Source organism: Tiliqua scincoides, chromosome 5, assembly GCF_035046505.1.
Source record: "Tiliqua scincoides isolate rTilSci1 chromosome 5, rTilSci1.hap2, whole genome shotgun sequence".
In the NCBI taxonomy this organism is placed as follows: Eukaryota; Metazoa; Chordata; class Lepidosauria; order Squamata; family Scincidae; genus Tiliqua; species Tiliqua scincoides.
In genome coordinates this window covers 85,828,760-85,852,548 of record NC_089825.1, presented here as the reverse complement: position 1 = coordinate 85,852,548, position 23,789 = coordinate 85,828,760, and the positions used below count along the sequence as shown (strand labels likewise).

At 45.2% G+C, this 23,789-nt stretch overlaps 1 protein-coding gene across 3 annotated transcripts in view; it reads right to left on the bottom strand.

Moving 5' to 3' along the window:
- Positions 1–8,681: 8,681 nt before the first annotated feature.
- The window catches only part of STAT3 (signal transducer and activator of transcription 3), a 45,747-nt gene continuing 30,639 nt past the window's right edge, over positions 8,682–23,789 (bottom strand). For 2 of the 3 annotated variants that reach the window (XM_066631352.1, XM_066631353.1), the window contains exons 5-24: positions 22,082–22,177; positions 21,907–21,988; positions 21,475–21,569; positions 20,355–20,506; positions 19,720–19,878; positions 19,476–19,568; positions 18,192–18,251; positions 17,680–17,709; positions 17,442–17,535; positions 17,308–17,355; positions 16,426–16,509; positions 15,423–15,521; positions 15,206–15,341; positions 14,480–14,532; positions 14,303–14,397; positions 13,929–14,068; positions 13,198–13,413; positions 12,276–12,318; positions 11,678–11,790; positions 8,682–10,555 (exon numbers count right to left, since the gene is read on the bottom strand). In XM_066631352.1, the coding sequence (XP_066487449.1) occupies positions 10,497–10,555; positions 11,678–11,790; positions 12,276–12,318; positions 13,198–13,413; positions 13,929–14,068; positions 14,303–14,397; positions 14,480–14,532; positions 15,206–15,341; positions 15,423–15,521; positions 16,426–16,509; positions 17,308–17,355; positions 17,442–17,535; positions 17,680–17,709; positions 18,192–18,251; positions 19,476–19,568; positions 19,720–19,878; positions 20,355–20,506; positions 21,475–21,569; positions 21,907–21,988; positions 22,082–22,177 (1,947 nt within the window). In that variant the 3' untranslated portion in view covers positions 8,682–10,496. The remainder of the gene's footprint in view (positions 10,556–11,677; positions 11,791–12,275; positions 12,319–13,197; positions 13,414–13,928; positions 14,069–14,302; positions 14,398–14,479; positions 14,533–15,205; positions 15,342–15,422; positions 15,522–16,425; positions 16,510–17,307; positions 17,356–17,441; positions 17,536–17,679; positions 17,710–18,191; positions 18,252–19,475; positions 19,569–19,719; positions 19,879–20,354; positions 20,507–21,474; positions 21,570–21,906; positions 21,989–22,081; positions 22,178–23,789) is intronic. The other variant, XM_066631354.1, reaches the window with a different exon arrangement.

Here is a 23,789-nt window from a genome sequence, read left to right as displayed (position 1 = left end):
CTATATTTATATACTCTTCTTGAGCAGTATATTATAAGGAGGTATAGGCAGCGGAGCAAAGGAGGTAGCATTACGAAGAGGGGGGGAAAGATAGCCCTTCCCTGAGGCACTGCGAAGCAGCTGCTGCATTTGGGTCACCATTAAGAATGACAGAGGGGTGTGTGCACAAATCTGTCCTATGGGACACAGTCCACTGGGATGTTTTCCTACTCAAGCCCCCGTTGAAGTCAATGAACTCTTGCACAGCTCCCATTCATTGCAGTGGCTCTTGAGCAGGAGCATGTCCTCTGTTAATCAGCAGAGGAAAAGTACCGTTAGAATTTTCTAGCTTGCGTCCCATAATGTCTTGAAACAGCCCAGCAGGGACAATCTTGAGGTTCAGAAGTCCACCAGGTGGTGGGCCGTCTTTGAAGTTGCTGGCTTGTACATTATTTTTCCAGAGTGAATTCTTCAGAGCAGGTTCAGGTTGTTTTGCAGCTGCTTAAATCTTCCTGTGACTCACTGAAGTTTGCCTGCTTTCTCTGCCTTGTTGTCTGAAGGGAACTGATCAAATGAGTCAGTTGAGTGAAATGGTTACTTTGCACTCAGGCTTCCAGTCATTTTCAGCCTTTTTTTTGGCTATGACCCCTTAGTAGCTCTTCTCGGGTTCCAGCCCCCCTCCCCCCATCAAACAAGGATTCAACATGAACAGATAAACATGAAACCATTTATTTTTTAATACCAAGAAAACCTGAGCATTCCAACATACTGGGCTCCCCAGGCGGTCATAATAACTCCTGTTGAGAATGGCTGGACCATTGACAGGACAGTTTCCCATTATAGAGGTTAGTCACTATGCCATTTAGGAAATCTGAACTGGAGCTGTGTGGCACTTAACTCTTTATAGTCTCCAGTGCACCATTACAAAGTCTGCCCTCCCAGACTTCTGAGTCACAACAAACATTGTAATACCAACAAACAAAGGAATAGAAGGTAGAGTTAGGGAAAGGTGACAGGATGAAGAACCATCCCTGACTCTTCTAGTCTTAAAAGTAGCTGCTTTTGCTTTTCTGGAAGACTCATGGAGCGCATTGGCACTAGCCAATTTGAATGCATTTGAACTTTGCATTCTCTCCGAGCCAAGGTGACCTACCTAACAAAACAGTGATAACTAGGCTATAGCGAACTCTCTGCTGTCATCTCCCACTAATCCACATACCTGAAGGGTTAGGTCTGCAGGTGAGGGTGCCAACAGCGATGCATCACATCTTAATCGACTGTGTAGCCAGTTTTGTGCCTGAGGCTTGATTAGCACTGTGGCTGCATTAAGTCTATCTTAGCAGCAGAAGAAAACAAATTGCTGAGATCTTCAAAGGTAACATAGTGTTCCTCAAGTAAGAGAATTGCATGATAACCCAACCTTGCCTTCAAGGCTGTCTGGCTGGAGCAGCCATTTTCAACCACCGTACTGTGAGAACATAAGAACAGCCTTGCTGGATCAGGCCATAGGCCCATCTAGTCCAGCCCCCTGTTTCTCACAGTGGCCCACCAAATACCCCAGGGAGCACACAAGACAACAAGAGGCCTGCATCCTGGTGCCCTCCCTTGCTTCTGGCATTCTGACATAGCCCATTTCTGAAATCAGGAGGTTGCATATATACATCATATACAAACCAAAACATCATGGGTTTGTAACCCATGGCAAACTGGTGTGCTGTGAATGCTCTACAGGTGTGCCGTGGGAGTTTGGGGGAGGGTCATTTATTAGTAGGGCCATTGGGGGATATGAGCCCTCCCACCAACAGCATGATGTGCCTTGCCAATTGTCAAAAAACCGACTGTGTGCCCTGACAATTTCAATACCTTGTCAGTGTGTCATGAGACAAAAAAGGTTGAAAATAACTGAGTTAGAGTCTCATCTCCCTTTGGGGAACGACTGGGTTTCAGACAAGTATTCACATCATATTGGCAACTAGAGTTCCCAATGCTTAAAATAAATTGTTTAAATCTTGTGCCTGGGGATGAAGCCCAGAACAGGTCCAGGAGCAGAGCCCTGTGCAAAAACTGACTAGTCACACCTTGGTCTTCAACTGGCATGTCAATCTAACGCAGGTTCCATGAGCAACCTCTACAACAGTACTTTCATTTTTTAAATTTGCTTTTACAGAAACTCACCTACTTATGCACATGTTAGATTCCACTGTTCATAAGTTGTTCTTTTAGTCCAGCTATTATCAGTAGTCAACATACTGCAAAGAAGATGGAACCCAACCAGTTGCACTTTCCCCTGCGCTCAGGCTCACGTGCTCCACAATCAGTGCCCATATGAATAGGCATGTTCATATTTTTGAAAGCTTGTAAGTAGGGGAGCTTCAGTTGCAAAAGAGTCAGAATAAAACAGGCACAAAAGTGAACAGAATTCATTTAGCTTTACTACTTGTGTGGAAGAAGATCTTAGTGTGTACATCCCTGAGCACTGAGTAATTTCCAGGATAGAGCTACCTTTCCTTTCCTTGGGGCATTCCAGGATGGAGCTATCTTTGCTTTCCTTTGGGCATTCCTTTGGAATGTATGGTATTTGTGTAACATTTGCTTTATTTACAGATATAACATACAAAAGGAGACAGAGGTATGAGTAAGCAGTAGATCTACAACACATTAGCATCATAGTACAGGTTGATTATTCCTTATCCGAACTGCTGGGGACAGGAAGGTGTCTGGATTTCAGATTTGTTTGGTTTTTGGAATAAATATAATGCTTCCTCTTTTCACTGTTAGCCATACAGGTGCCTCCTGGCCTCTGACATTTTTCAACAATGTCTGCGCAGGTACGCACCGCAGAGTAGAGAATAAAACTTACATCCTGTGCCTGCACAGGATGTGGTGATGGCATCTAGCCTAGATGCCTTTAAAATGGGACTGGACAAATTTATGGAAGAAAAGTCCATCACAGTTTACAAGCCATGTGTATGTGCGACCTCTTGCTTTTAGAAATGGGTTACCTCAGAGTGCCAGGTGCAAGGGAGGGCACCAGGATGCAGGTCTCTTGTTGTCTTGTGAGCTCGGTGGACCACTGTGAGATACAGGAGGCTGGACTAGATGGGGCTATGGCCTGATCCAGCAGGGCTGTTCTTATGCACTGGGTAACAGCACTGTAGGTGGGAATGAGCACAAACTCTTCTAGTGTTCACACTACAGAAAACAAGTCGTGGACAAAAATGTTCAGATTTTGGAATAGTCCAGATAAGGGAAATCTTCCTGTACTTTCAGCCTACTTCCTGCTCTTCTCCTGCCCCGCCCCCCTTCCTTAGCTGGGGCCACCTGATCTAAGCTCTCATAGCTATGTCATCTAAACTCAGAGGTTGGATTCTTCATCTGTTAAAAATTAGCTCCCATTCACAAGGTATTGACTGAAGAGAGTGCTTCTGTTACCCAGAGATGGGGTTTGCAAAACACCTAGGGTGGCTATATTGGGAGGGGTTAAATAAGACAATTAGCCAGCGATCTGCCCAATAAAAGGTCAGCAGCCCCAACAATGAAAGTGTGGCATTTTTCTGAGGGGTGGGGTGGGGAAGAGACAGGCTTGTGTCTGGCTTTTCTAGAAGCAGCCCCGAAACACATAACAGAACCATCCTCAGCCAGTTAGACAACTCGTTTTGCTGGAAGGCTTTAAGAATATAATTGCAGGGGGAAGGGTGTTTGAGTCAAACCCTCCCCTTCTTCCCAGTCTGCTACCAACATTAACTATGCCACCAGAGTGTAGCTCCTGAACCTTGAGCTTGCCCCCTCCCATATTCTTTTCTCCATCGCTTTTTCAGGTAAGCAACCAGGGGCCACATGAAGCCCTAAGAACAAGGAGTGACCAAGCGCAAGACAAATACAGTGACAAAGATGCGATCATGACTCTTTTTTCCCCCCCTCTCCAAAACTTAACAGGTTTGAATTTGAGTGCCAGGCAGCGAAAGTGAGGTAGAAATTCTGTAAGTAAATAAATAAAATTTGATTACAAGAGTCACTGAGGGAGGATAAATGAAATGAACCCTTTTCCCCTGCTCTGTTTCCCCACCCAAAATTGCACCCCCCCAAACTGCCCTACAATATAGGCACAACATTTGTGCCTGTGGATACATTTGTACCCCTCTCGCCGAGTTCTAATAGTGGTGGGAAGAGAGTGGGATTTAGGTCAGAGGAAGGATGCAGTTCCACCTCCCCCACCATTACTGCTTCAATCAAAAGAGAAGTCTATCATCCCCCTACCTCAGTGGTCTCCAAACCCTGGCCCGGGGCCCAGATATGGCCCAGAGTGAGCCTCTATCTGGCCCGTGGCAAACCTCTGGTCTCCTGCAAGCCTCTGGCCCACTCATTCGAATGTGACCTGTGCTGTGCTCCAGCCACGTCTGGAGGGTGTTCTGAGTGCCAGGGAGGCAGTGCGCCTCCCTTGAAAATGCCTTCTAAAGGCCTAAAAGAATCACTTCCTGGTTTTCCTGAAAAACCAGAAATGACATTTTTTTATTTTATTTATTTACTTCATTTATACCCCGCCTTTCTCCCCAAATGGCCATCTGAAGGCCTTAGGCTTTCTCATGTATTTATTTACATTTTATATTTAAAATTTATTTATTTTTCTGGCCCTCGACACCATGCCAGATATTTGATGTGGCCCTCTGGCTTAAATGTTTAGAGACCCCTGCCCTACCTGCTTTAAAGCAAAATTAAAAACAGCAAGATCTTTCAAGTTACTTGTTCTTTGGGTCCAAGAATAAAACTCACCTGTAGCCTATCTGGCAGGAGCTTAACAGTAGCATGTATAGAAAATAGAAAACAAAACAGGGCACAGAGCTTAGTGGTTAGCAGCTGACACCCTACTCCTTGTTTCACGCTGTTTGCTCTGTAACCTGCAGTTGGCCTGGGGAATGAGTCTTTTGTTACCACCATTCAAAGCTAAAAAGTTCAGACAGAAGGAGGCCAAGATCTGCGGAGTCCTCTTAAAACCAACCAATAGCAGAATGTGTGGAGAGTCTGGTGGACTAAGCAATCCATTCCCTCCTGAGCGAAGTGAGACCAGGCAGGTAAATTTCAAGACGTTTATTAAAAGGCTGAAAAGTCAGTGGAAGGAAAAATGCACTAGATCAGGGGTGGCCAAACATTTTGGCAGGAGGGCCACATTATCTCTCTGACACTGTGTCGGGGGTCAGGAAAAAAAAGAATTAACTTACATTTTAAATTTGAATAAATTTGCTTAAATGAATATATTCAAGATGAAATTTACATGAATGAATGAAGGTCTTGCAGTAGCTCGAGGCCTATGAAAGAACTTGTACAAAGCAAGATCAGCCTTTCCTTCGCAGCTGCTGCTGCTGCTGCATCACAGCTGTGAAGCATCTAGTAGTGGAGGGAGCCCTCTCCCACAGCTCACGCTGAGAGCAGTTGCATTGGGCCAGCATGGGCTCCTGCAAGTCTCCAAAGGACCAGAGGCTCATTGGAGACTGGGGGCTCCCTGCAAGCTGGATTGGGAGTCCCTGGGGGCCACAAGTGGCCCCCAGGCCGGGGTTTGTGCACCCCTGCACTAGATCAACAAGACATTGATCAACAAGTAAAAGGAGAAAGGGGACAGCAAAGGATGGCAAGGATACTCCAGGGCAAGTGGGATGTAAGAACCCTACAGTGAGTTGTGTGGGTATTGTCCCTGCTTTGTTTACTCATGCTGGAAAGGATCCTGCACCCACACCTGCAGCAAGGTGTGTAGGAAAGCACCAGAAACACATCAGATGTTTCTGATGACAGACCTAGGCAAATGCACCAAGGGATGTAATATGACACTACTTTTATAGTATGTGGGCATTTATAGCCAGATTTCCTCTGGGACTGGGTGGTCACCTGAGTGCTTGAATTTCCTACCCTTGGAAGTCAGGTGGGCTGTATAGTCCAATGGACAAGCTGAAAGCCAAGTTCTGTATTTCCAGTCAGTTGGAGAAGATGCTCAAACACAGTGCACAACAAAGGATAAATAGCCACTACATTGGGCCAATTCAGCAGCCTTTTCAGGTTCTGAGGCACCATAGAAGGGCTCTAGGATGCTAGAAAAGTCCAAAACAGGTTAAAAAAAAATAGGCACCCCTCAATTTTCACCACACAGTAAGAGCCTGTTGTCATTAGGGACTCAGAGTACCCAATCTGAGAGGCAGCATAAAATCCCTATATATTTTAGCTAAGCTGGCTTCCGTGTGTTCTACCTGCAAAGGGGACCTAATGCTTTAAGTGGAAGCAATTGCTTGGAATTTTGGGTGATGCTAAAAGCGAAAGATTGGTAGATGCTAACATCTGTGTTGATTAGGAGCAGTAAGATCTTAATCAAAGCCTTTTCAGCGGTGAGAAAATGGGAGCAGACCTCACACACTGGCGCACCAAAATGAATAGTACACTCCAATTGAGAAGGAAAAAGAGTCTCAAATGACCATTCAAGCTTCTGGACCTCTCCATCTTGAAAAGATCTTGGCACAGGCTTAGTCTTCTTTAAGCAGGAGGCAACCAATACATTTCACATTGTGCCCCACTTCTAACAGGCAAACTGTGAGCTCTGGAACTTGAAAACAAGACCCACAGAGCTGTAGATCTGACTGTTGTGTTTGCAGCTGTCCACAGAGGGGCAGCAGTTCATATTTCTCTGTTAACAATGGTTTTCAAACTGGGCTCTCTCCCTGAACAGAGTTAGGCTTGAAAAGCAGTGATGATGAACAAATGCAGCTTAGCCACCAGAACAAATCCGTAACTGAAAAGGGAAAACAAATCTGTTTGGTTGGGACATTGGCAAAGCCCAACTCATATTTCACAACACTGAGATCATAGTTGTAAATCACCCCCTAGAACAGCTTGAAACATACAAGGTTTTGTGACAGGTGCACAGGGGCTTCCCAGCAGTCAGGGGTGTGGATAGAATGCTTTAAGAGCAACACTTGTGAGACACAAATTGGTCAACCTTTTTAGGGCTGGCACGTAGGCCCAAGTTCGTACATGCGTAGCAGTGCACAAAGGCCCATTTTTGATACCATGTCTAGCTAGTAATAGCCAGTATGCATCCTTTGATATGAATATCCTTTTTGTATTCTCCACACTTTGGCAGCTTTAATGCTTCCCCCACATGCAAGGTGATCCTCAGGATAGCTCTGAACTCAATGCATTCAGCAAGCCTCAGTTATCCGCGCATCATTTCCCCCCCCCCACCTACCCGGTGGCCATGCGGTTGGCAACCTTCAGTCTCGAGAGACTATGGTGTAAGCCTACAGCATCCAGTATTCCCAGGCGGTCTCCCATCCAAGTACCAACCAGGCCCGACCCTGCTTAGCTTCCGAGATCAGACAAGATTGGGCATGTGCAGGGTAACAGTTGCTATCGTGGTCCCAAGAATTCACACACACGAAACACACCTGCTAGGGTGCCGAGGAGCAGTACCCAGGACCACATAACTTTGGTGCTTCACTCACCACTTTAGTGCCTGCTGCTACCACTGGTTAATCTTTGCTACCTTGCTGCCCCCCCACCTTTTAAACAGTTACATAACAAGCCAATTTTCAACAGGTAAATGTCTCCCCCATCATTCTCTTAATATGCCAAGCAACACTATGCCTGTGAAATGTCTGCCTATTGACACTGTGAAAAGGTGCAGGATCACTCCCAGAAAAAAAAACAGGCGGTCAAAAGGAGCCACCTTTTCCCTAACTAGCTATATTGCGTAACTTAGTAGTGAAAAGGGGAACAGGCAGCTGTAATTACCCTGTCTTTTCTTACCCCCTCCTAGCTCTCATGCCTTCCATCTGCATCATGTCACTACAGCTTTTTTTTTTTTTTTAAAAGAGGGCTTTGGAAATAACTACCTAATTTATTTTATTTATCTTTTTACATCTGCATTTAATTTCATTTATATGGATGTGGCTGTTTTTGACGTTGTTTTGTACCTGGAATACTGGGTGTTTAATTATAGACTGCAATAATGTGGGGGATCAGAGGGGCTAGAGATCAGTTTGAGAAAAAAAACAAACCACACCCCAAATAACTATGAAAATAGTTATTTCACCACACCTTTTGAAGCAGCAGCAGTTTTTATAGATGTTTGTTCAGTTTGCAGAATGGTGGGCCAGATGGACCTTGGCTTGATGCAGCAAGGCACTTTATACACACTTCATTGCAAACAAACTAGCTAAGCCTTAACTGCTGAGTGCTTGTGCGTGGGCACTCTTGCTTTATAAGTCTACACACATCACTGGACCATAGGGATTCTATTCCAAAAGAAGAACCAAGAAAGAGATAGTCATTACACAAGATTCCGATCAACCCACTGCTGGGAGAGTTCATTATTTGCTAATTGCCATTTTCCCAGTCAATTGCCATTGACTCATTTGTGAGACTATTTATTGAGAAACCATTATATTTGCTTTGGAGTTGCTCCTAGACTTTCCCCTATGTTTATCCCCCATCAGGTTACTGGGAAAGGAGACAGTATGATAAAAGAAAGCTGAAAGTTCCACTATCAGCTACAAAGTTTCAGTGATGTTTTAGTCTTGCAGCACAAAAAGCACCCTCTCATTAATAGAGTTGGTCAGTGATATAGTTCATTCCTCTTCCACTTGGTATCATCCAGCAGTCCTTGTGTGTGTGTGTGTGTGTGAGTGAGAGAGAGAGAATATAAAATACTCGCTGGCAGCTACTTTCCAACAGAGAAAGGTGGTGTTAGAATGTTTATTTCAGAGGAAGTTGAAGCCTGTAGATACAGCAATAAAATATACAAAAATTTTGTTTTCAAAACTTTTATGGTCTAAGATAGCAGTTACTAAAAGACTTGGGAACGGGAAGCTTAGTTCAAAGTCGAGGTTGGCATGAATAAGCTATTTGGGGAGAAGGAACCAGGGCAAGCTTTGCTCTAGGTTTGACGTTACAAAAGAATTGACTATTCTGTTCCCAACAGCAAAGACTGCTGCAGTGAAAAAATAATTAACCTAACAGCTTTGGTTTTGGCTATAATATCTGCCTCCTGTCCAGACAACACCATGAAATAATACTGGAGAGCTCATGTCACTGCCAGAGGGCCCCACAGGTTCCACATCTGAGACTTGCAACTAAGGGCTCAATCCTATCCAATTTTCCAGCACTGATGCAGCTGCAATGCAGCTTTAATGTAAGGGAACAAATGTCCCCATACCTTTAGGAGGCCTCTGTGGCTGCTGCCCCACCACAAGATGCAGTGCACGTCCCATTGGCACAGCTGCACCGGCACTGGAAAATTGGATAGGATTGGGCCCTAAATTATCAGGATCTCAGGTGTTTATTTTTTCCCTGTCCTGCAATTTCCCAGCCAACTTGTTTGCTTTCTCCACCTAATTTGCCTCATAGGGTTGCTGTGATAAAGGAGGTTAGGGGAAACTGTGTATGCCACCTTGAACTCCTTCAAGGAAGGGTGGGATAACAGTGTAATAAACAACAACAAAATATAACTGGTGCTAAATGCTGACAGCAGGCCTGCAGTGGGAGCCCAACTGTGGCGCTCTTACCTCAGCATGGGTGTCTCACTTGGGTCTAAGGCCTTAGTAGCGGAGGGCAAGGGCTCCCCAAAACCCAATGCCCTATTCTCTCTGTGTCTGTGTGTCCAAAACCTGGATTCAAATCCCCACTCAGTGACCCTGAACTAGGCCAACCTACTTCAAAGGGCTCTTATGAGGAAGAGAATCGTGTACACTGGGGCACAGGGTGGGAAAGAAATGCCCTGGATTCAAATTCCACCTTTGCCATGAGTTTGCTGTGTGGCCCTGGGCACATCACACTCTCAGTCTCTGTTGCCTATTTGTAAAGTCAGAACACTCAGGGGTGGAAAAATATTTCAACATCTTAGGTGCTAGCATCAAGGTGCTCAGGTGACCAAGCCAATGGCATTTCTATAGCCTTGGGAACAGTCACCTATTGTACTATTTTTTATGTTCATTGTCACACTATTTGGCAAAATTTAAAAATCAGAGGTGGGGCAGAGAATGCATCTTTGACTGTGGAAAAGAAAAAAATGCACCCACATACAACCCACATTTTTCTCTCTCCTCCCTGGGTTCATCGATATGAGCTGCTGGAAATAATCCTGTCTGCTCAATAAGAAGAGCCAGTTGCTTCATGGCTGGATACACTTGGATGTTAGCATTAAGCGTTTGGTAGCATGCAGCAAACATACACAGGAGGCCAACAAATACTACTGAAGAGTGGACATGAAGAGGCACTTGGTCTAGCAAAAAACAAAACGCTCCTTTAAGCAAACAACTTTTATACACAAGGAAAATATAGTTAAGTAGGGCTTCCCTCCCTCTAGTGTGGACGCAGCCAAGGAGCTGCCAGTAATGATGTAGTCAAGGTGGCTAGAGGAGGACCCTCAAACAAATGTCTCCTGCGATGTGGAGCTTTGTTGACTAGGCTCCATGATGATGCAAGCAGAAGCAAACGGATGCCAGAACTCCAGAACTGATCAGACATTTAGGAGGTGCCGGTCACATGGGCGAAGATGCACATTCCGGAGTCAGCTCCATGTCAAAGACTTGCAAGGACTCTGCAAGGGATGTAGAAAGAGAGAAATGTTTCAGCAGCAGTATAAGGGTACTCTTAGGCTAGAGATGGCTGAGGACAAATCCAAAGCCTGCAACATGCTGAGGGTCATGTGAGTTTCTTGATTCCATGTGTACACAGTAAAACCCATGCCATAAGATACTGGCTGTGGAATTCAGCATTCTTGAGAACCCTGCATTTTTAACAAGGCATGTTTCTAGCCCATATGATTGCAAAAAAATAGGCTTTAAAAGAGTGTGGGCAATGGCTCATGAACTCTCTGAAAATGAAAGGAGGGTTCAACAGGCAACACTTCAGAGTCCCACACACCTAACTGCTTCTTGCCACTGCTAGCAGAAGAACAAAATTACACAAGCCTTAGAAACAAATTTATACAGGTTGCAAGATTCCACCTTTGGCAAAGAGAATTCAGATTTTTTTTTTTACGCCAAGAATATACATTGTCCTCTGCATCATGCATTGCGTAGCTACTTACCATACCTTAATTGCTAACTCTGTTCTCTTCCTCATTTTCTTCACGCCCCCCTCCCATACAGGCTTCCCTGCTCTCCACTCTTGCAAGGTGCTTTGCTTGCACCCAAGTACTCTTTAGCCTCTTTCATATAATTCTTCATCTCTCCCTCTTAAAGGCTCTTCAAGGTTTTGTACTATCTTTTCTCCTCTCATCTACATTTCCTCCCCTTTCGCTCATTTTTCATCCTCAGCCTCTCTTGCTCATCCTGGAATCTGGTACATGCTTGGCCAAATCTCCCTTGCTGTCTGCTGGCACTCATAAGACAGACAGAACATTCCCTACATGTCCATCTTTAAGCTGCTTTTGTCTATCTTGCCATTTACCTGGCCCTCCTTTCAAGTTCCTCTTCATTATAAATACATTTAATCTAGTTTCCAAGTTAAGCATTAGTAAGTCCTGTTGATTTCAATGAGGGAGTTAAGCATGTACAGTACTTAACCAATCAATGAGAATTAAGTGCTGAGTTATAGCTGGATTGTACCCCAAGTTGTGCAAGTTTGGCACTCCGTTTTCTGTACAAAAATCACACGCGTGAGCAGAACAATCCCCCGCTTCCACCACACACAGGAGTGCCATGGGCGATACACTCACCAAACTGACCACTGGCATTTCCCTCTGCTCCCTCGCCATTATTGCCAAAATGGATCAGGGATTCGAGTGTGCGAGGAGACATGGGCAGTTCAATGGTGCTACTGCAAGTTGTTCTGGAAAGTGGGGAGGGAAGGGGAAAAAGAAGAGGGAGCAGCAAAGAGGTACAAGTTAGAAGCTGTAAAGGCATGGCCCCAGCTCCAGAACCACTAGCTCAGCTCTGTGCAGTGGGGTACAACCAGATCTAGAAAAAAAACCCTACACATTTGACACAAAATGTTTTTGTGACTGCTACAGACTCAGGAGGAGGAAATAAGCTAGGAGTTTGGTAACCTGGATAAAACTCTCAAAAACTCTCTCTCTGCCTGTGATGAATTTAACAAGAGGACTCTGTTCACTCATGGATCAGGGAAGCACATATAAACACTTTCCATTTGTGCCACATTTCAGTGTGGAAATGGGCATGTTTCTGGACAGGAGCATCCAGCTAACACAGGTAAAAAGAGTGTGCACTCTTTATAAATAAGCCTCACTTAATTGCTGTTTGTTCTCTCCCACAGTGCTGTCAGATCCCACTCTCTTGAAGGGAAGAAATACTTACGGGGTTACACAGATGAACTTGGTTTTCAGATATGGAGCTGTGCCTATTGGATTGGAGAGGTACGGAGGAAGAAAGGAAAGAGACGTTCCATTAGCTAGTTCCTACTGAAGAACACAGAGAAATCTTTCTCCAATTTCTTTGCTACTCTCTCTACAAACAGAGTTTGAGATAGGGAGAAAGAGAAGCACCACAAACCATCCCAGAACTGAGATTTCATCTTGATAGTTGTGTGCAATTTGCATAGTATCTCTACAAACCTAGGCGATACCAAATTCACAGTTGGCAAGTCAAACATAACCTGAAAGTTCTTTTTGTTTGTCTTCTGTCTCAGTTGTTAATCAGACTTTGAAAAGCATGAAGGGTTAGCAACAACTAATAAGGGCTTGTCCTGAATTGCCTTCTGATTTTCTGGGTTTGCTTTTTCCATCATCCCTTTTCAGATTGATGATTGCAAACAGGATAAAAGCCAGGAAACAAATATACCAAATTCTTTCATGAGAATGTGCCATGGCAGGATGGAATACCAAGTACATTTACTACCTTCACAGGGGCCTTAGTGAAAAAACCCCTTCTAACTACCTTCTAACCCCAACTAACTACCTTCAAGAAGAGAAAGGAAGGAGTAGGGAGAGCAGATGGGGGTTGGGCGGGGAGAGATTCCTTACTTTATCACTAACTTCACTCAATCCGGAATTAAGTAAATCTGGGGTACAAGTACAATATAATACAATGTGTGAGTCTTGCTCAGAAAAAGATGAGAAAGACCATGATATATCTGTACAGAGCATATTCATTCAAGTGCAGCAACCTGCTACCACAAAACTCCCCTATAAGAAGCAAGAAGATAGAATTTCTACTATTTTAGCTCATAACCCACCCAACAAATCAAAAAAGTGGGGAAACAGCGCAGAAAGTCAACAACTACCTGGGTCGGTGGCTTCAGGATGCTCCTGGCTCTCAGGACGACAGTATTTTCCAAAGGCCTCCTCTTTGGGAATATCAGGGTACAAGTAGACAAGAGGGGAGACCAGAATATTGGTGGCATCCATGATTTTGTAACCCATAATAATCTCAGCGAAGGACATGCTATTGAGCTGCTGCTTGGTGTAGGGCTCTACTGACTGGATTTGGGTCTTTCCTGCATCAAGAATAAATCTTGAGTTAAAGGTGATTTAAACACACACACAGCAGTGTGTACAATTTCTTACCCCAAAGAAAAAGGGAGTCAAGAACAACGACAAAATGTTACAAGTATCTGTCTGAAAAATAAATTTTTTTTAGAAAATAAGGAACTCTAGGTAGACAAAAACTATTACTGACAAGTCTCTAGTTATTACTTAACTGTCTCTAGCTATTGGTTCAGCTGCTCTGATGTCACGGAATGTGCAATGTTACTTGGGCAATCTACAACTGAATGTTGATAAATGGTACAACTTCTCAGAAGATGTAAAACAGCAGTATGAAAAAGCCTCAGGTTCCATCTCTGCCACCTCCAGTTAAAGGATCGCTGGTCATACCAAATCATTGCCCAAGCCTGTCAAGAAAAGACAGTATCCTGGACCAATGGCCTGATTCAGAATAAGAGCACGCTTATATGAGAATATATATGCATAACACGCATTTTTTCCGTATGTTCAAGGCTGCACTCCTTACCACTAATATCCTTTTCTACCCATGTGAAGGTGATTCCACCTTCTTTGCTGCTTTCACTGAAGCGCAACAGGAAAGTGCCTGGTGGCTTCGTGCTCAAGATGGCCCTCTCCCTCTCCTTGCTGATGAATCCCATGATGTATCTGAAGAAGAGGAAGAAACACAGTTTTGCTTCCTCATGTATTTTCAACATGAGTATTTTGTTCCCAATGCACCAAGGTCTCAGGCACCAACGGTTTAGAACGCTTCCAAGCACTGCTGCCCCAAGAAGATCAGTATTAAGGTATTTACTGATGACAGGCAGGCTGGCAGCATTCCCGCCTCTTTTAGGGACAGAGGTGCTGGCAACTGCAGTCACGTTCATGTCAGGTACTCACCCTTCATTCCAGAGGGCCAAAATGTACTTCTTCACCAGGTCAATGATGTTGTCCAGCCAGACCCAGAAAGAGAAGCCTTTGCCAGCCATATTCTCCTACAGAAACAGACCCCCAGCATAAGCAAAGAGCAGACACACCCCGAACAAACACCTATGTTTGACCTTCCAAAGGCCCTACCTTACAGAACTTTGCCCATGTTATCTGACATCCAGAGTAATTGACACCTGGCCCTGAAATGAGAAGGGGGGGGGGAATAAATCAAGAAGCACTGAATTTAAAATCTTGTCTGGGACTTGGCCAAGAAAAGAATTGATATGTATTTTGCTATGTAAAACCCTTTGAGAACTTTATCACTGAAAAGCTATATACAGGTCAATCCTCCTTATCTGTGGATTCAGGACCTGCAGATTTGACCCAACGTGGGTCCCAACACGTCATCTCGGCTGACCTGTACCTCCTGGATGCAACTGGAAGAGTCTTCTGGTCATGTCCAGGAGGTGGTCTGAGTCACAGGGAGGTTTTGTGCTGCCTCGGAGAGTCTTATAAATGCACTTCCAGTTTTCATGTGTGGCCTCCCTGGACCTTAGACCACCTCTGGAACGTGGGTGATGGCCCCCACCCACGGATTTAATTATCCATAGGGGATCTGGGAACAGATTCCCCTGCAGATACTGAGGGCCAACTGTACAAGTATTTCCATAACAGTGCAATATTTTGGCTTCCAGTCATCCAAATCGCCAACACTTTGAACATGTTTTGATCTCACATTCCAAACCTCAATTAAAGGATAACTGGTAGTGAGCTAAGAGAGGATGCTGTTGAGCTGGATACGCTAATAGACCAAAAGAGAAGGCAGCAATTTCTTGTGGCTGATATCGCAAGAAGGGGAGGGAGTCTTGTTACCTAGTAATTTCTCAGCAAGTGTTGTCAGTTGCTCTATGTTAAGCCCTCGTTTGGTGGTGGAGGAAAACTGCCAGCTGAGCACCTCAGCCACCTGGTCCCATGTGCCAATGGGCGGTTTAGTGAAGAAGTTCACGTTCTACCAAAATAAGAACAGTCATAAGTTTGAATCAAGGTAACCTTTTGTTTTGTGCCATAAGGATTGTGAAGTTCTACAAACCTTGGGGTTGTTTGTCAACATGTTGTACCATAAGATGGATGCCCAGGCATTTGGCATCTGGCAAATGTTGGAGATCACCACGACAGGAAGCGAGTGAGTCTATGGAGAAAAAAAAAAGATAATTGCTCTGAACCTAAACTTCTCTGTCCCTCAAGCTGCCATATGAAGCATCCCTCAGTTCTTAGATAACCCAATCATTAAGATTATAGTTCCCATGCATTGCAAAGCAAACTGTCTTCAGATAACCTCATGGGATGCCTTCCAACTTTGTGATGAAACAGGCTTGCAATTCTGGTTTTCACATGCAGAGGTGAGGTGGGATGAGAGAAGAAAATCAATGACTGCCCCCCCCCCCCAAAAAACACCCCTGTCTTATGGCACCTTAAAAAGCTGGCAAACCTTGGGTCATTTTTGCTTTAACAGTCAAGTAGTGCTATCCCTGCGGAATCTATCATTTTTGTTTGGGTCTAAGCTCATTTTCATGAACATTCCCAGTTGAAATGTCAAGATTTGGGAATAAACACATTACAGAGCAGGCACAGAAAAAAATAAATTTTTAAAAAAGCCATCTTGATCCAGAGTGTTTTCTCCCCTCCAACTGCATCAACAGAGGCTGCAGTTTTGTGCTGATCTGAGAGCAGCTCCTTCTCCTTCCCCTTTTTTAAAAATGAGAAGGGGTGACCCTTGGATTAGCATGGCTGGTGGTTCTGCATCAATCTGAGGGCCCCCCATTAAAGAAAGGGGAGAATGGGCAGCCCTCAGATCTATGGGCCACCTCTTATATAGTAATATACAAGCAGTGGCTTCCACAAAAACAGAATGTAGTGGGGGGAGGGGAGGAGTGGATCAGCAGCACCCTGACTGAGTGCTGCCTTGGGCATTTACAACCCTTGCCCCTCTCCTCAGGTATGCCAGTGGACAAGAGGATGCGCTTTGTCTTCCTTGTCAGAAACAAACTAATCTTCCTGCAAAAGGGGCAACCTTCCACATCTGCCGAGCTCACCTCTAGGTCAATCTTCAGGCCTTGGTGGTAAACTTCAGTCTCAAAAGTGATGAGATGAAGTTCTTCTGTGACAATGAGAGAAGCCTGAAAAGGACGTTGGGCGGGGATTAACATTTCTCAACAAAAAGATTTAGCCCTTCAAAAATATGGTTTCATGTTAGCTTCCTAGCTGCCTTAGAGAGAGTAGGATAACCTTAAAGTTTCCCATGGATACACAGTGAGCCTTGGGGCCAGGAAAGAATTTATATCCAGGCCTGCTCCAGTCGCACCCAATGGTAGCAAAGTAAGCGCCTGTCTCGTACATGATAATGCCATTCCTGCATACAGACACACCCTCATATACACTACCCAGAGAGGCGTGCATGAGAGAGAGAGAGACAGACAGACTGACTGACTGACTGACTGACATCTCCAGGCACTTTGCCCCTCCCTCTCTCCCCTTTGCACAGGTAACTGCACTGAGGAGAACTGTTGGCCAAGGATAGGATAGGCAGAAGGCTTGGAGCATGGTCTACATTCATGTTTCTGATAGCAGTGACCTATACAGTTACATATAAAAACTGGCATGGTGAATGTTCTAATCAGTGACCAAATCACAGAGGCGTGCCTGGTTGCTTCATAGTACCTTACCAACACTGACCACCTCTCCATTCCCCTCAGGGTGATTTTTTAACTTTGCAGAAATGTGTGACTGAACATTTTAGACAGAAAATAATGTCCAGACAGTTATGGAAGACTCCATGGAAAGACTGCAGTTGGAGAAGGGAAGGAGGAGACGGTGCCCTGGGAAGACATTTCTTTTTTCAGTACTTCAGCTGGGCAGGGAACTACTCCCAGTCTTCACAATTCATTTCATACCAACAGCATGCCGGGGGTACTCACATCACAGTTTGCTCTTCCACCATTACCGCACCTCTGTTCCCGCAGTGTCTGGGAAGAGAAAGGTGAATTAGAGACTGCCTGGCGGGTGAACCTCCAGACATCCTGCAGGGGAAGGGGGAAGCACAGCTGCTCACCAGATGCTTGAACTCTGCTGAGAGGCTACCATTGTTGGACTCCTCCATGTTCATCACCTTGGTGTTTGTGCCCAGGATGTTAAACTTGCGGGACCTGGAAGGACAAGGGACAGAACGTCTTTAGAGTTTTTAAGCAATTAAAACAAAAACACACATGTTCCAGCACAGTAGAAGAATGCCACATATGGGAAGTAGGAGCCTAAAGAGGAGGTAACAGAGTGCTGCGACTTGAACTTACCCTCGGAGGGCAGCAACGTCACCAGAGTCTCTGTGAGAGAAAGAGAGTGCATGGTCAAGTCAGGAAGAAGAGCCCTGGATGGTCTGATTACGCTATTCAATGCAAAATCAAAATAAGGCCTGCATCAGAAAAGAGAAAGGCTGGGTGTACTTTGGGCAGACAAGGAGATATGCTGGTACTACAAGGAAATGGGGCTCTGTGGGGTAGGGATGAAAACAGGGACTTTTCTCCTTCTGGGGAGGGTCTGTCTTAAAAGAATTTGAGAAGACATGAACAAAGCCATTGGAGTTAGACTACAAGCAAAACACTGGCAGAAGGTTCATCTTTGCAAAATCCTCTTGTACTGTAGCAGCTGCCAAGCTAAGCAGGCTTAGGTTGCACGTCTCCTTCCAAAGATTTCATCAGCACAACCTCCTTTTGAAAGTGCCATGCAAGACTCTTGGGTCCTCAGAAGAATCCCCTCCTACAACTCCCACTCCCTCAAATGTGTTCAGAGAAGTCCTCAGACTCACTTGTCAATGCAGACTTTGATTTTCAGTTGGTAGTTCAGCTCTGGGAATTTGACTAGTAACCTGGAAAAGCCAAACATTTTGGTTAGATTCCACAATATCACCCCTCATCTGCTGCAATATCTTGAGTAAAAATAACTGTGATGCTGGTGTCCAAGCAAAGAATTCTGCACACTGCTTGGCAATGCACAGCAAAACTAGGTTCCAAACCCTGGTAAGAGGACTCCCCCATCAGCAGCATTGTGTTTTTTTCTACTGTTTTGTCAGTTGTATCAGACAGAACCTGGTAGTGAGGACCAATTCAGCATCTTTGTTTCCGGGCCCAATTCAAGGTGCTGGTTTTGACCTTTAAAGCCCTATACAGCTCTGGGCCAGGGTATCTTAGAGATCACCTACTCCTGTACAATCCAGCTCATTCTCTTAGGTCATCGGAGAAGGCCTTTTTACAAGTGCCGCCGCCTAGGGAGGTACATGGAGCGGCGGCAAGAAATAGGGCCTTCTCAGTAGTGGCAACAACACTATGGAATTCCCTTCCCCTTGACTTAAGAACTGCTCCCTCTCTTGAAATTTTTTGGCGAGGCCTGAAGACCCTTCTGTTTAGACAAGCCGTCTGAGTTCCTGGCCTTTTTAACGTCTTTTAATATCTTTTTAAACATCTGGTTACAGGCCTGATCCTTTTCTAATTTGCTGTGCTATGCTCTTTTACCTGACTACTTTTTTATCTGACTACTGTTTTTATATGTCATTATGTTTTTAGTTGTTTTTAAATTATGTTTTTTAATTTGTTTTAACCTTGTTTGTAAGCCACCTTGAGTCCCTCCGGGGAGAAAGGAGGGGTAAAAATTAAGTTAATAACAATAATAATCTTGAAGATGTCAGCCTTCATTGCTTAAATCTGCTCAGTTTTAGCCCCTATGGCTGCATCAGTAGCACTGAAAGTGTGTAAGCAATGCCAGGTGAAATTTCAGAAGTCAGAAAGAGTGAGTAGGGCAGGCTTTCCAATTGGGGGGGGGGGATTCACTACCCTGCATAGCTCTTTGCTCCTCCCTGCATAGCTCATAGCTCCTTCTGCTAGCTCTTTGCCAAGGCTAGCAGAAGCAGAATTGTGGAAAAAAAAAAAAAAGAAAATACAGAAATTATCTGTGTGTACTTAATTCAGGTCTCAGAATGTAGCATCTTTGACACAGGATTTTGGTTACCTCAGTACAGAACACACGCAGCCTTGCTTATTGTCACCTTAGTCTCAAATCATTCTTTCTCTTTAGAAGAACTCATTCAACAACTCACCGCACTTTTGTTGTGAACTGTACCCCTGTTTTGATCACCAGTGGGCGATCTGGATGCATTGGCATACAGGGCTGCCGCTCCACCACAAACGCACTGCAATGAGAAATTGAAAACATCATTGAGTGCTGGTCCAATTCTCCAAGCTCAACACAGAGGACACAAAATGTATGCATCTACTGTTTCAGCAGCTCCCGCCCTCACAGGACTGTGCCTTGCCCATAAACATAACAACAACGGGGAATACCTCTTCATGAGGTTCCTGAATAGCTCCACAATGCGCTCCTCCAGCAAGGGCCGGTGCTGAACAATGGGGTCACCCTTGTAGGAGACCTTCTGCTGGAGCTCTTCGAGCTTCTTTATCTGCTGACGTGTCTGAAGCTGCGATTCTGCCAGGGACGTTATCCTAGAGTTGGAGAGAGGAAGGCAAATCAACACACAAGCAGCAGCTTAGCACCTGTTCACCAGGCTGTCCTTGTATCTTAAAATTGCACTTGAACAGCTATTGTGTGTGAGCAGGAAAGACAGGCATCAGAATTGCCCTCTCGCAGATTCTAACTGGCTGCTTTAGAGAGTCAGACTACTGATCCACATAAGCCAAATCTTGTCTGTTCTGACTAGTAATAGCTCTCCAGGCTCTTGTACAGGGGTCTTTTGTGGCTTTGCCAGAAACTGCATACAGGACCTTCTGCATTAAATCATGTGCTCTATGACCATGCTATGGCTCTTCCTCCTGGAATTCAGCAGCTTTTCCCTAAAGAGAAATGGCACTTGCTACCGGTATCCACATTTGGTCCTACTGTGGATACCTTTCTAGTTTTCAGACATCACAAGAAGATACCTGGGAAAACAGAAAAGACAGCTGAGTCACTCAATCCTCACCAGTTTTCTAGGCGATCAAGGCAAATGTTGGGTGGGCCACCAATACACGCAATCTGCTGTCTCCTCTTCCAGTCAGCCAGCTCCTCATCTACTAGTGTCTTCTGCACATATTCCATGGCTGACAGCAGCCCAGCCAGCTCACTCACAATTCCCTAGGTAAGGAAGGAACAGGCACATTCAGGATGCTCTTCTGTTTTGTTTAGCATCTCAAGTTCTCGCGCGCGCACACACGCACACGCACATGCACACAAAATGACTGTGGTGACTTGCATGGGTGAAATAGCCAAACACGTATGAGGTGACCTTTGAGTAAATCAGACCCCTGGGTTCATCTAGGTCAGTGATTTTCAAACTTTTTCATCTCACAGCACACTGAATAGGCACTAAAATTGTCAAGGCACACCATCTGTTTTTTGACAACTGATAAGGCACACTGCACTGCTGATGGAGGGACTTGTATCCCCCAATGGCCCTCCTAATAAATGACCCTCTCCCAAACTCCTGCGGAACACCTATGGGCCATTCGTTGCATACCAACGTACCGTGGCACAGTGGTTGAAAATTGCTGATCTAAATCAGTGTCTTCTAGGCTGGCTGGCAGTGGATCTTCAGGACCTCAGACAGGGGTCTTTCCCAGTCATAGCTAAAGATGCCAGGAGTTGAACCTGGGACCTTCGTCATGCTAAGTTAGTGCTCTACCACAGCCCTGTCCCTCACCTCACATACTAGGCTTTTGAATCATCTGGCACCATCTTGAACTCAATAGTGCTAAAATGGAATTACAAACACACAGAGCAGTGAGTCATCCAGTGATAAGACCCTGAGTCATGCATATATGAATCAGCTGTACCAGGGAAAATGTCCAGAGGATGCCCTTCGCTTTGTGTGGCGAAAGGACCAATTTCAACATGGAACGAACACCTAGTAGAGACCAGATGGTTTTCTCCGGAGGCACACTTCTTGCTTTGCTTGCTTCTCTGGTTGGTGGAAAGCTCGGTGCTGGAAGAACACTTCTGCTACTTGATGGCCCTGGGCTGCTTAAGTGGAGCTGTTTGGAACTGGGGATGAGGATCAAAGGAATGGAAAGGACAGGAGGGAATCTTCTCGTGGCAGCCCTTACCCTTCGCATTTGATCCAGTGCCGTCAGCATCTGCTCCAGCTGTTGCATCTTCTGCCGTGTCACTGACTGGTTGTTCCCATTCAGATCCTGCATGTCTAAAGGGAGCCAGCAGGGGGAAAAGTTGCACAATGCACACACACAAGAGGGTCCTATAATTCATTCCATTTGTAAAATGTGGCTTTTTTTTTTTTTTTGACAAAGCATACGGCAGATCCAGAAGCTGATATATCTCAAGCTCCTAGTGAGAAGTCAGGCCCCTGCACCAGCCGCCTCTGCCTTGGATTCAGAAGGACTGCTTGAGTTCTGGATTAAATTAGCTCTCCTTTGCCCGAAGCATCAGGCAAGCAGATGGAAGCCTCTCCATCCACACATTTTCCTGCAACGGGTAAATCCCTCTTTTGGCCAGATGGTTCCAAAACAGTCCCCACCTACCGCCTTGACTCTTCAAGGTCTTGTAGTTGAAATCAAAGTCATCCTGAAGATTTTCCACCACTTTCATCTTTTGCTCCAGATCCTACAAAGAAAGCCAGAAAAAAATTACAAGCCCATTGCTGAAACCATCAGAAGTTAGGAACCAAGGAAGAGAGGGCACCTTTCTCCCACATACCTGCACCCTCTTTCTCACATCCTGCAAGTGTTGCTCCAGCATCTGCTGTTTCTCTGTCACCACAGCAGCTGTAGGGTGGTTTGCCTGGCCACCTTGCTGCAGTGAAGGGGAGGATAAGGGGGGGGGGGAAGAGGAGAAGATGAGGATGCAGTCTTTTAATCTGGTTCTCTGTTGGTCAGCCTCTAGTTTCTAAGTAGAAGATTTCAAATATCTTGAAAAGAGCAAAACCTGAACTGTTAGCAACACTGGCTCAGTTGATTTACTCTTGCATAATTGTACACTCTCAGGTTAAAAAAAAAAAGAAGCTTGTTGCCTGTATCTCAGTACAAGGGCTTTTTTAAAAACCCACACTGTGAATACCAAGAGAGGCACTGCTTTCCTTTCACTGCCAAACAAAAACCCCTTTGCCCCTTTTATGTCTCACCCCCAACACAGGTGAGTTTGCTTCTCCCCTTAAGGACAGATTATCACTCAAAGGTTTGCAAGTAGACTGCATGCAGATGTTTCCAGTCCAATTGCTGACACTTCCAGGTAGAAGGGAAGAAGATTCCTGTCTGGAACCCTGGGGATTTGCTGTCCATCAGCTTTAACAATACTGTGCTAGATGGATGAATCGTCTGACTTGGTACATGGTGATTTCCTATGTTCCTATCACCTTGGCTCACTCCCATGAGTGAGCTAAGAAACAGCCAAATTAAATGTGAGTCCCAAAATACATAAAGGAGAGAATTACAATATTCTGACAGAATTTTAGGGGAAGTCTTTGGCTAGAAGAAAACAACATAATAAGGAGGAAATGAGAAGCTCCAGGAGGCCAGATTGAACATACAGTGTGCCCACTGGTGTTCCAGGAGTAGGGGCAAAATGCTAAGTTTCTTCAGGCTCTGGAACACCATGTAAAATGGTTCCTCCTCCTGGGCTTCCAAGCCATTCTGGAAGGCAAGGGCAAAGCCGAGGAGAAGGCTCCACTTTGATTTCACAGCTGCGACTGGCGTGGAAGCCGAGGAGGAAAGGCCGCTTTCCACAGCATCCCAGTGCCTAAAGAAAGTTTGCGTTTTGCCCCCCCTCCAGGAATGCCAGTGAGGGTGCTTACTGCAGACTCTTTGCACTCAGTTATGAGGGATGAGGCATGTCAGTGCAAGAATTGCTTTCCTCCAGGCAAGGCTTTACACACTAGAACTGCAGCCATATACATTGTTTGGCAACATGCTGTTTTGCATAGGTTGAATGGTGAAAGGACCAATATACAAAGGGTCAAGTCAAGGAAGATTATTCATAGGAGGTCCATGTGTGCCAGATCATACTGGATGTGAACCCTTTTGAATCCCTTCCAAAAACGTGCAGTTCAAAAGACAGTGTTTAGGGCAGGAGGTCTTGTCTAGAGGGTAGAGCCTCCGTTTGCCTGAAGATAACATCCGAAGGTCTCCAGTTTGAGGCCACCGGTGCCGTGAATGGCGAGACCTTGAAGCAGCTGACAAGCCGAGCCGAGTTATTCCACCTGCTCTTTGGCGTGAGCGAAGAAGCGTCTTGGCTGCCCTCCATGTGAGAGATGAAGGAGCTGCTTGTCAGCTTGCATGGGAGGAAACGAGGCCAGAATGTGATACCAGATCAGAAAGATCCATCTGAAATGTTGTGGTTCTTGAAAGATAGAACCTTTCTTCAATTGTAAAAATCCCTACGGGGATTTAGAACAGCCTGCCTGCGTAAA